Source organism: Streptopelia decaocto (assembly GCF_964273445.1).
Source record: "Streptopelia decaocto genome assembly, chromosome: 5".
In the NCBI taxonomy this organism is placed as follows: domain Eukaryota; kingdom Metazoa; phylum Chordata; class Aves; order Columbiformes; family Columbidae; genus Streptopelia; species Streptopelia decaocto.
This window is the reverse complement of record NC_138659.1, coordinates 39,677,552-39,689,984: the sequence shown is the minus strand read 5'-3', so window position 1 is coordinate 39,689,984 and position 12,433 is coordinate 39,677,552. Positions and strand designations below refer to the sequence as shown.

Below are 12,433 nucleotides of genomic sequence, written 5' to 3'. Positions count from 1 at the left end.
TCAGACTTTCCTTGTTTTAATACCGTAAGATAAGTTGCCTTGTCAAAACTTGGGAATTGGAGTGTGACTAATTATAGTTATCAGTTTGAAAGCTTATAATGTATGATAATGAAATTTCTTGAGGGGGGAGAAAGTAGAGATGTGATAGTCTGTTAGGAAAAAACACGACTGTTGTTGGCTTACCTGTCAAGCTTGGAACAAAACTTTAATTGGATGTGAAGTGAGAAGTGGGAAATGGCAAGAGAAAGATTTTGATAGATTTTTATTATTTTTGAGGAAGCTAGCAACTTGATGTTAATGCTTATAACAATAAGGAAATTGTTTTTTTGACAGTGGTACCTCATTGAACAAGAAGCCTACAAAGTGAGCCTTGCATCATCCCTGTTTTTTGCTGGATTGCTTATTGGTAATATCACGTTTGGTCCTTTGTCAGATAAATTGGGCAGGAAGCCAGTGTATATCTCAGGTAAGGTTGTTAAAAGGTTTTTCTTAAGCATTCAATGTGGATAACAATGTGTCTGTCCTGCCTGGAGGCTGCCCTTGGGCCGGGCTGTTGTGGAGTTAACAATCTGTGCAAGTGGAGTAGAGCAGCACTAAAATTTGTTAGTGTGAGTGTGCTGGGCAGCTTAGTGGTCACTCCAGTATCAGCGCGAGATGAAAAATAACCTGGTTTTGCTATGGCTGTCACTATATGAGTGCAGTGTTCCACACATCGCATCACCACGTTGTCTCTAATAAAAATAATTCTCTTTTGGGGAAGAGGAGGTGTGGTTATTCACCCAAACATCTTTCAGGTGGGCAACTCGTATCCTGGTGTGTTGTTTTCTAGCTGCGTTTGCAGCCAAAGGCTCCTTTTGTTTAATTATAACAGTGTCTCAAGGAAACATCATCTTTGGCATTGCACACCTCAGGCGTGTGACTTGAAGATGGTTGTAATTTTCATATGGTGACTTCAGAAAGCCAAATGTGAGAGATTAGAGACAAAAGTACTATAAACTACTTATTACAGTCTGTAACTGTGCTCCCTGCCTTTCTGCTGCATTCAAGCAGCATAGCATAAGTACTAACTACATTCTATTCTCTCTCTACAGGTCTATTTTTTGATGTCGTTTTTGGGTATGTCACAGCATTAGCTCCAAATTATGACATATTTGCAGTTTCACGTTTTTTTGTTGGAATTGTGAATGGTGGAATGGCTCTTGTGTCTTTTGTCCTGACACAAGAATATGTAGGAAAATCATTTTGGTCATTTACAGGTGGGATTTGGGAATATTTAATCATTATTACTGTGCAATATATTGTTCTGACTATCAATACATTACATTTTAAATTCTTATTTTTGTACCATGTAAAGTCAATTTATAGCATAAGTCAAATAAGTTTGATATATCGAAGTTCTAATTTTTGCAGGAAAGGTGCCTGAGTAAGGAAGAAGGAATTGAGTTTGTTTGATAAATAGCAAAACTGAGGTTTTAAAAGGTGTACATTGATTCCTAAAACTTCTCAGTTTGTACACTGCTGAACTTCTGGACAACCCTCTATGGTATTTTGGGCAGATACCGATTAAAGTATTCTTCGAAATTTCCTTGCACCACAAAATGACTTGATGCCTGGGTGTGTTTTTTTTCTACTGTGGAATGTTCTGACCATCCAGTATTTTCAAAGTCCTTTTTCATATGCCTCTGCCAAGACTTAAAATACATGTTAACGCTTGCACGTCAATCTGTTGTAAAGCTGGAGTGGCTCAGACTGTAACACCCTTTTGGCTGGCGCAACATTGGGAAAAGCTTGGTCCAAATGCTGGCTTTGGCTGTCAGCACCTTTCTCTCTCTCATCTACCTCATTCTGCTATTTTTCTGATTTCTTCTCTGGACTCCTGGGGCTGTATCAGAATAAGCCATAACGGTTTAGTTATGGCTTTCCACTTTTTTTTAAGTAATGGATTTTCTTTTCCTGAGTTCACTTTTTTGACTCACGCCCTCTCTCCCCCGCCATCCTTCCCCCTGCCCTGTTGTTATCCCTGCTCTTCCAGCCTTTCTCCCTGCAGGGCCAGCCTTCTGATGGACCAGAGAGCATGGCCGTTCCCTGTCGCTCTAGGTGCTTGGTTCTAGTTCTGCTCAGCTGTTGGGAAAGAGGCACTGAACACTCGGGCTGAAGGCGAGGGTTTGTGTCTGAGCAGCTCTGCTACGCGTTGGCTGGGAGCTGGGCTTTGTGTGCGATAGCTGAGGGTTTCTGGGTTGGTACAACATCTCCTGTGTTAGGCTGCAGAGGATTTGTTGTTAGGCTTCTAGTATTCAAGTTAACCCCATATTTTTAACATTTTTATTTATGCTTGTTCATCAGAAGCCTGTTGTAATATACCCCTGGCTTGCAGCTGTTATTTTACTGGACTCAGTCCTTTTGTTTTTATAGCTTTCTTCTCATTTCTGTTTCAGCCTCTGACCTCTATTCAAGATTACCTTAATTGATCTAAAAAAATTGCTCTTGACACTTTCCCTTCCTGTCCTCAGGTTTTCTCTTTAGTCTGTAAGTTCCTGTTCATTTCTTGTTCTCTATGTAACACCGTTTCTTTTTGAAAGGGGAAAAAAAACCCCAAACCCTCCAAATGTTACACAAAGTTATTCTTTGTTAGGACTGCATAGTATACTTAAGTCAGCTAATTCACAAATGCTGTAAAGATACTTGAAAGATTTTATTGCTATTTTATTTAGGTGTATCACGGGCTAGGAATTTCAAGCTTCTGCTTGAGAAATGTTTTTACCTTTTGTCAGTGGCTTCTGTAGTAACTTTTTTGGTCTTTTCTTTTCAGGTTCGTTAACTAATTTGACATTTGCAGTTGGCATTGCTGTTTATGCTTTACTGGGTTACTGTGTAAGAGAATGGCGCTATCTTGCCTTGGTATCGAACACTCCAGGAGTCATCTTCCTCCTCCTTTCTTTGTAAGTGATTCACATGCGTTGTAATGCTAAGAAAAATATACATTGATTTTTAACAGTTACTTTTTTCTTGTCATCGTTCAAGAAAGTGGTACAAGCAGGGATGATATTTTTCTGTATGGTTTTGTGAACCAGAAAAGAAAAGAATCGTATTGCGAAGGAAGAAACAGCTTTAAATGAAGCGGGTCAGGGTTACCCAGCAGACAAGCCCGTGTTTCTGTGTGCCGTTCCAGCTGTGGTGGCCAGCGTTGCAAAGAGCAGCTGTGTGCCAGCTGCTGAACGCGTCTGGGTTCCAGAGCTGCCTGGGGAAGGGGAGAGAAGGGGAGCCCTGCCAGAGGCTGCGAGCGGAGCCTGGGCCGGCACACCGCCTGCTGCCCAGGACGGGCTTCAGTGCTTGAGCAGCTTTGGAAGGGCTCCCGGGGGGCGGTGGAGTTGCCTTTCGTGAGACACATGCAAAGGGAAATAAGTGAGAGCACTTGGGAGTGCCTTTTTAGCATGGTACGCTATGTATCTGCTTGCTTTTGAAGTCTTGCGTGTCCATTCCTGGCACTATTGGGTGCTCCTGTTTAGACTTCCAACACAGACATGTTCATAAAAATGATTATGAAATGCGTTGGTATGTACGGAATTAAAAGTATTAGTCTTGTCTGCTGCAGGGTGTTACAAAATATTCTTTTAACATATCAAGTAATACACTTTGTGCAATTCTGATTACTAGTTAGAGCTGTAGAAGAAATAATTAGTGTAGTAGGTTGTCTACACAGTAATACAGGCAGTGTCTAGCATACAGCATCGGTGGGGAAAACACTTCTGATTTTTATTTCCATTTAAAAAATTTCAGTTATTTTTTAGATAGCTCAGTTCTTGAAATAGGTTCAGCTAAAGAATACACAAAAACCCGCTCTTGCTGTAGTCAAGAAATACAAAGTCTCTGGCCTGAGGAAAGAAGTTCTGCATAATGTGTTTTCCTTTATGGTGTTCTGTTTCTGGTGGAAATAGAGTTAATTTCCCTAAATACTAAAAATACTGAGGTCCTCTGAAGTCATGAAAGTTTACTTTGGTTATAGGATGTGTATCTCTGTTAGGAGTATCAGAGAAAGTAAAGGTTCAGCAAAAAGATATTCCATTCTTTGTTTTATGGCTTGTGTAAAAGCAGCAGCACACTCTGCAACCTAAAAAAAACCAACAAAACAACAAAACCCAACCAAACAAAAAACCAAAACCCCAGAGGAATCATGAACTGAAGTTGTCCTAAGCAAGGGTATTCTGATTATACTTGGGAACAAGAGATTTAAAACGTATTCAGTAGTGAGGAGCTTGTACTGGAGCTTGACAGGTAATTCCCCAGAAAGGTTTTTTTTGCTCTTGTCTCAACTCAGCTGGCAGCTCTTCCCATAATGGACAAACTTGAAGTAAGTTTTGTGAAAACCAAGTTTTGTCCTGGCTGTTCAGCTGCCTGGGATTTGAGATGCTCCCTGGACAGCGCTAGTGGAGCATTTCCTAAGAAGGCAGTTCAGCAGAAGCCAAGATTTAGATTAAACTCCTCTCACATGACTGCACGCTCTGTTAAGCATCTCCAACAGGTTAACTGTATTTATTATTGGAGTATGTAGAATTTAATATGCAGAGCAGTACAAATAGAATGTTCTCTGGATTTTGTATTGGTACATTTTTGGTTTTAGGTGTTAATTTGCACAACTGAAAGATTGACTTCAGTGCTTTGTTCTTAAGAATGAGCTTGTGATCACTGATTTTGTGTTCTTTCCTGTAAGCATGCTCCCGGAGTCACCGCGCTGGCTGTATTCCCAAGGGAAGACGGCAGAAGCCGAAGATGTGTTGCAATATATTGCACTTGGTAATGGAAAAGAGAGATTGAATCTAAAATTAAAACCGAGTGTGGGAACTTTGAGAAAGGATGAGTCGGCACCTGGTATCCTGAACTTAGTAAAACACGCAGTCCTTCGGTGGCGAACCATCCTATTGATGTACATCTGGTACGTAATAACAAGATGCTGTGAATCAGTCAGACATGAGGAAACAATTAAGATTTCCATCCTTTTCTTTTAAAAATCTTGTCCTCAAAAACCAAATAATAGATTTGTCAGTTAATGGCAGAGAATAATGATCTAAAATGATGTGTTGTAAAGTTGATGTTTCGTTATTATTGCTGTTGCGTTTTATTTTCAGTGTGTTACTTCGAAACGGCTTCAAAACCTAACAAGAAGTAATAAACCTAATAAGAAATAATTTGGTGAGAACATAATATTTACGTTGACTGAAATGAGAAGCTGAAGCAGAAATTACTGAGAGAGTGTGTTTTTGAATCAGTCTTAGGGAGAAAAGGTCTACATGGATTAGGCAATGACAGATCTGGAATAAGAATAAGCATTAAGAGCCCAAAAGCACATTATGCAAGTTCAGTGGAGGAAGACTGTGGGCAAGATAAAATGCTGATTCCATAGGTTTATGTTAGGTGCTGCCTTAAAAAGTGGTACAAGTTGGAAAAGAAAATCACCTTGAAGTGTAGGAGGATGTAACATAATATATTAGCAATAAATGGCAGCAGAGAGGGACCCCTGGGATGGGGAGGGTGCTGGGTTTGTTGTTGCAGCAGCAGCTGTTACAAATTGGCTTGAGCTTAAAATCTGTTGGGGGAACAGCTCTTTTCCAAAATGCCAAGGTCAAGTCTTCCCTTTAAAGTTCAATGCCATTCGAGATGATTGTCAGGATGTAGATTAGAAAAATCAGTAGTTTGTGTGGGGTAGGCAGAGATGTGCACGGCATGGGACAACCATCAGGAACGTCTTTGCTAAGTAGGACCTTTCAGAAGCTTCCTAGACTCTTGAGTTGCAGGTAGATGAATATAATGATGGTGATGAGAAGTTATGCTATGAGGCATTCTTACCTTTTGGAAGAAGAGGCCACAGCACTTTTCCTCTCTCAAACTCTGTTGAAGATAGATGTGCGCAGAACTGTTGGAGTGGGGTCACCAAGCTCCTTGTGCTGTTGCTCAGGAGCCCTTAGACGCGAGACAGGACAAACTTCTGCCTGGATCAGGCAAAACTGTCCTACCTCGCTTGGCCCAGACTCTGCTTGGACACCAAGGTAACAACTAGGGCATAGGCAAAATGTCTTGCTGTAATATGTGGTGGCCTTTCCAACCCAGTGTTCGGTGTTTTTTGTGGGACAGGAGTGTGAGGGCTTAGTTCTTTCCAAGGAAAGTGATGATAGGTTTGTTGGGGGAGCCTTCCCTGGGTTTGGGGAAGACACTTACTGTTAAGCAGTGGATGTATGTGTCATTTTCTTTCATAGGTTTGCTTTTCAACCGTTAAGTATCATCTAATACAGTTAGGCTTATTAGATTTGCTAAATAATCTAGAAAAAAACACTAAGGTAATAGAAAATCCTGAAAGTTATACTAGGCAGGTATATGACCATTTGCTTTCTTTTGGTAAGTTACTTTGTTTAATTAAATAAATTGTAAGAGTTCTCCTAGCATGTAATTCAACATAGCTCATCCATAACTTGGCATAATTTGCCTTTTAAATACTTTCTTAGCCCTAAAGACTAGTTATGTTAGTAATATAACTTACGTGGTTATTTTTAGGTATGTTTGCAGCTTTGTATACTATGGACTAACTTTAAATGCTGGTGAATTAAGAGGAAATCTGTATTTAAATGTGGCTCTTTCTGGTCTTGTAGAAGTTCCAGCATTTCCTCTCTGCATGTTTTTTATTGAGAAATCCTGGTAAGAAAAATCTTATTTTCTAGTTTTCTGCGTATCTTTGTAGCTCGCCTAGAAAAATATTAACATTCTTCTCAGTACAGCTGATTCTTTGGGGATTTAGTCTGCTGCGGGGTTTCTGCAGTCAATAGAGAAATGGGACTCTGATTTTTCAGTTTTGTTCATTGTTTGAATTATTCAAGACGTGAGCATTTCAATGATTAATGTTATTTTTTAAAGTTTAGTCTTTAGGGAAAAAATGTGAGTAGCTTAGTTATTTAAGTAACTATAGCTTGTATATGTCTCTTAGATATATTATTCAGAATGACTTAGTTTTGTACTGCCTACCTGCTTCACTTGAATGCGTTTTTTGACAACATTAATTTTTACTTTAAACTCTTGAAAGGGGACTTTGAGGTGAGAGCCGTTCAGTTTGCGTTAAGGCACAAGTGATGGGTGTCCCACGCTCGCTCTCTTTCTGGTGTGTTTGGTGGCCACCCCTATGTGGGTTCTCATTTCCAAACAGTCTGGCAACCCAGAGCTGCTCATGGTTTGATCTCACCTTCTGTGTGAGAGGCTTTGTAGTGGTTCCTTGGTCTCGCCGAGGTCAGTGGTGAAAGTCCCGCTGTGTCCAGGCAGCTGAGGATGTCACCGGTTGGATTTTTGGGCAGCAAAAAGCTGTCAGCTCGGTCAAGCTAAAAACCAAAATAACTAACGAATTTTCACCCCAAGCCTAGAAAACGTAAGTCAAGAGCATGTATTTCACAGAATCACAGAATCAACTGGGTTGGAAAAGACCTCAGAGATCATCGAGTCCAACCCTTGGTCCAACTCTAGTCCGTTTATTAGATCATGGCACTAAGTGCCATGTCCAATCTCAGTTTAAAAACCTCCAGGGACGGCGAGTCCACCACCTCCCTGGGCAGGCCATTCCAATGCCTGACCACTCTCTCTGTAAAGAATTTCTTTCTAATATCCAGCCTAAATTTCCCCTGGCAGAGTTTAAGCCCATGCCCCCTTCTCCTATTGCTGACTGCCTGGGAGAAGAGACCAATCCCCACCTGGCTAGAACTTCCCTTCAGGTAGTTATAGAGAGTGCTGAGCTCACCTCTAAGCCTCCTCTTCTCCAGACTAAACAAGCCCAGCTCCCTCAGCCTCTCCCCATAGGTCTTATGCTCAAGTCCCTTCACCAGTCTTGTTGCTCTTCTCTGGACTCGCTCCAGCACTTCAATGTCTTTCCTGAACTGAGGGGCCCAGAACTGAACACAATACTCCAGGTGTGGCCTCACCAATGCAGAGTACAGGGGAAGGATCACTTCCCTTGTCTTGCTGACCACGCTATTTTTGATACAGGACAGGATACCATTGGCCTTCTTGGCCACCCGGGCACACTGATGGCTCATGTTGAGCTTCCTGTCAATTAGTACCCCCAGGTCCCTTTCTGTCTGACTGCTCTCCAGCCACTCTGCGCCCAGCCTGGAGCGCTGCAGGGGGTTGTTGTGACCAAAGTGCAGCACCCGGCACTTGGCCTTGTTCAACTTCATCCCACTGGAATTGGCCCATTTTTCCAGTCTGTCCAGATCCCTCTGCAGAGCCCTCCTGCCTTCCAGCAGGTCGACACTCCCTCCCAACTTGGTGTCATCAGCAAATTTGCTCATGATGGTCTCAATCCCTTCATCTAAATCGTCAATAAAGATGTTAAATAGGACTGGACCCAACACCGACCCCTGGGGAACACAACTAGTGACTGGCCGCCAGCTAGATGCAGCCCCATTCACCAGCACTCTCTGGGCCCGGCCCTCCAGCCAGTTCTTAACCCAGCGTAGAGTACACTTGTCCAAGCCATGGGCTACCAGCTTTTGCAGGAGTATATTATGGGAGACAGTGTCAAAGGCCTTGCTGAAGTCCAGATAGACCACATCCACAGCTTTCCCCTCATCCACCAGGTGAGTCACCTGATCATAAAAGGAGATCAGGTTGGTCAGACAGGACCTGCCTCTCCTAAACCCATGCTGGCTGGGTCTGATCCCTTGTCCATCCTGAAGGTGCTGTGTGATTCCATTCAGGATGATCTGCTCCATAACCCTGCCAGGCACTGAGGTCAGGCTGACAGGCCTGTAGTTGCCAGGGTCAGCTTTGCAGCCCTTTTTGTGGACTGGGGTAACATTGGCCAATTTCCAATCATATGGGACCTCCCCAGTGAGCCAGGACTGTTGGAAGATGATGGAGAGAGGCTTGGCAAGTTCTTCTGCTAGCTCCCTCATCACCCTAGGATGGATCCCATCTGGTCCCATTGACTTGTGAGGATCCAGATGGCTCAGTAAATCACCAACTATTTCCTCCTGGAATACAAGGGGCCTATTTGGGTTCCTATCTCTGTCAACCACCTCCAGACATGAGTTGTCCTGAGGGCCACCTGTCTTACTGGTAAAAACTGAGGCAAAGTAGGTGTTAAGTACCTCAGCTTTCTCCTCATCTTTGTTAACTATATTTCCCTCAGAGTCCAACAGAGAATGGAGATTTTCCTTGCCCCTCCTTTTGTTGTTAACATATTTGAAGAAGGACTTTTTATTATCCCTGACCATAAGCCGCACTAGTCCTTTTCTATATGTTTTTTTTTGGGTTTTTCTGCATTGTAATTTGAAATTTACAATTTGTTTGACAAGTTGTTTCCTGAAGTAAGGATATATGTAGCTTTAGGTACTTAAAGCAAAACAGAATGTGACAAGCCAGCTACTCTGTTTTCATTCTGGTTTAGTGAGTAGTCTGGTTAAATTATAGCTTGGTGGTGGTTGTTGCAAAAACATTTGGAAGATTTTAGAAACAAGCATTGTATGTTATAGATAAGCTGTAGTTCTACTAGTATAGGGTAGTTGTTAGAAATAGCTGTGAGAGTTGATGAAGTAACAAGCATGTATAGTATTCCTGCATGCCTACAAATTGTTACTGAGTATCGTTACTTGTGGTCCTTTGCAGATAATTATGAAATATTTAAATATGGCAGATGTGAAAATGGGCTGGTGATTTTCTATCCTTTTGTCTTTTAAAATAAAATACTACGCAGTAGAAAAAGCCTTTGCTTACTTCTGGTTGTATACCATTAGATGGAAGAGCATACAAAATAGTTTGTGGTATGTCATAACTGTATATTTATTCAGAGTTGTAAAAGAGAAATACAGATTAAGAAGCATTAAAATTACATTTTCATGACCTGTATTAATTTGATCTTTGTGTGTATGCTCTGTAATACGCTTTTGGTGACAGGACCCATTGACTTGCTCAGCGCAGAGAACTGTGAGTTGTTGTTGCTGAAGTAGATGGGTTCTTCTCAAGGCTACAAAGTCAATACTGTAAAAGTGAAAATTTGGCTAGAAATAGGAAACCATTTATGGGAGGACGTTGGTATGCAGAACTAGGAAAATAATGCAAGATTTGAAGCGCTTACCAAAGTATAGTAGATTTAGAACTGTCATTGATGCTCCTGTGTACTTTAGATAGTATTTTGCAGACAAATTTAAAAAATACTGAAGGACTTGGTTTCCATCCTTTATCTTGGTGCTCTTTTCCTTCTAGGTCTGGAAGACGTAAAACTATGACGTGTTTTCTGATATTTGCAGGATTTTCCTGTATATTTACTATGTTTTTACCAACAAATGCTGGTAAGTATGTCCTGCTGCTACAGTAGATGTTTGTTAATTCAGATGAACGCTGACAAAACAACTAAAGGAGTATTTTGTGATCGAGTCCGTCATGGCCTAAAGCCATACTCATTTATACCTCTTTTTTCTGTCTTTTCCTGGGCAGGGAGCCAAGGTCTTGTCTATATTGCTTTTAACTTCTTGCTGGCAGAATTTGCCCCTGTTAATTGACTAAGTTTGACTGCAAGCTCTTGGCTTTTGGAAGGTCAGACCAAGCTATCGTGTTCTGTCTCAAATAATGACACTACATCCATGTATATACTATTAAGCAGGTTAACTTAAAATACTGGATTTACTAGCCAGACTGCAGTGCAGCGTAATGTTGGTTTCCTTGGATCTTGAGAGTGTGGGATGCCCAGCTTAGTTTTACTTTTGTTTTGGTGGCATGTGATATTTATGGAAATGGGAACTGAGATTTTCCTGAATTATAGAAGTGTAATTCATCATTTAAAAAAAAATGCCAAAAAAACCCCAAAACAACAACCAACCAAACAAAAAAAACAACCAAACAAAATCCCCAAACAAACAAACACACTAAAAAGCTTTGAAAAATTATGTGGTACTTGAAAATTAGAAATGGAAGTCAGAACTGTAATACAGAAATCATAGGGATTGCAAGAAGGTTTCTGCCTTTCTCAGTCTCATGCTGTGTATTGCTGCCCTGTGCCGTTGTGAGGACAGCTCATGGTAACAGTGGAGTATCATCAAGTATGTTTCTCATCTCAAAATATGTTTTTTCTAATATTGTCAGTGACGTTCACATGCACGTGGGTTTGTATTTCCACTTTTATTTGCATTTCAAGTACAGTTTTTCTGTATTAATACTTATTTTGGCTACTGAAAACGTTTGTCTGTATGACACTAACAAACAGAAGTGGCTGCTTTCTGCTTGTATTTTATCTTTATATTGCTTCAGTAGAAATGTTTCCACTTTAACAGTGTTTTGACCCAGGAGCAGCAGCGGTGTGATTATAAGGTAGCCTTCTATAGGTTGTGTTTATCCCTAACAGTTACAAATGCTGTCTGGCATCCGTTTCAAATTGATCTCCGAGAAGTCTCGGGAAGAAAAGCAGAAAGAGATAAAAAATGGCCTGTAATCCTATTTGCCATGCTTGTGTTAATTCAAATCCTCAGATGTTTTGTTGCTCCTTTTATTGAGACTGTTTCTTCCTTTGTTCTAACAAATATGCTCTTTTGGCTTCTTTTTATGTATTTTAAAACAGAATGAAAGAAAAACAGTAGTCACTAGCTGGGATAGGGTAATAATTCCTGAAGAGTTGCTAAATTTGAGGAAATCTTCTGCCTTTCTCTAGTTGAGTTGACTTTAGTCCCATTAAGACATCTTCATGTCCACTGTGACGAGAGTAAAGCTGGTTCTTGGCCCAGAGTGATCTGTGTCAATAAGTAAAAGAAATTCAGCTCGAAACATGATGAAGATGAGTCACTTCACTGGATGAAATGAGGGTTTTTGCATCTCTAATCTGACGCTCCTGTTACTAAGGAAAACACTGATGTTTGTCTAAGTCTGCATTCTTCAGAATGGTTGACAAAGCCTTGATTTTATTACGAGGGATTTAAGATTTTAATGAGATATTGGGCACTCGCCTCTCATGTGTAACCTTTGCTCAACTTCTAAGTAACTGTTAGCTTGTGAATGAGAATCTGATCCAAGTCATCTCCCCTGTGGAATAAGCCAAAAGCAGTTTGGTTACTAAAGATGTGTACTGAATTTGAGACTAAAAAGTCTGTCAATGATTGAGTAAACACTGAGATATCCCTCAGCTCCCTCTTTCCTTATCACTTAGAATTCATCATTTAATTTGTGTGAGTATCAGTTTAGAGGCTGGTGAGGGCGAGTGGCAGCAGAGGGGGAATGGAGCTGTCATCTTGTATTCCAAAAGCTGCTGTAAAGCACAAAGACACCACCTGCATTTTGTCTGCTTTACACTATAGCAAGTATTGCTTTCTGGTCTAGGGGTAGCTAGATTTTAACTTCCATTTAGGTTTATCTGCTTGTGCTGAACACATAATAACACAAAATAACTTTTTGTGATTTCATTGGTAACGCTTTCAAG

At 40.9% G+C, this 12,433-nt stretch overlaps 1 protein-coding gene across 14 annotated transcripts in view; it reads left to right on the top strand.

Moving 5' to 3' along the window:
• Positions 1 to 12,433, top strand: part of LOC309439931 (solute carrier family 22 member 15-like) — a 29,873-nt gene that overhangs the window by 7,779 nt on the left and 9,661 nt on the right. For all 14 annotated transcript variants that reach the window (XR_014184088.1, XM_082053118.1, XM_082053117.1 and 11 more), the window contains 6 exons: positions 334 to 466; positions 1,092 to 1,256; positions 2,810 to 2,939; positions 4,709 to 4,930; positions 6,544 to 6,684; positions 10,234 to 10,319. Coding sequence is in view for 13 of the 14 variants with exons in the window: in XM_082053118.1 (XP_081909244.1) it covers positions 334 to 466; positions 1,092 to 1,256; positions 2,810 to 2,939; positions 4,709 to 4,930; positions 6,544 to 6,684; positions 10,234 to 10,319 (877 nt within the window). In the remaining variant the exon portion in view is untranslated. The remainder of the gene's footprint in view (positions 1 to 333; positions 467 to 1,091; positions 1,257 to 2,809; positions 2,940 to 4,708; positions 4,931 to 6,543; positions 6,685 to 10,233; positions 10,320 to 12,433) is intronic.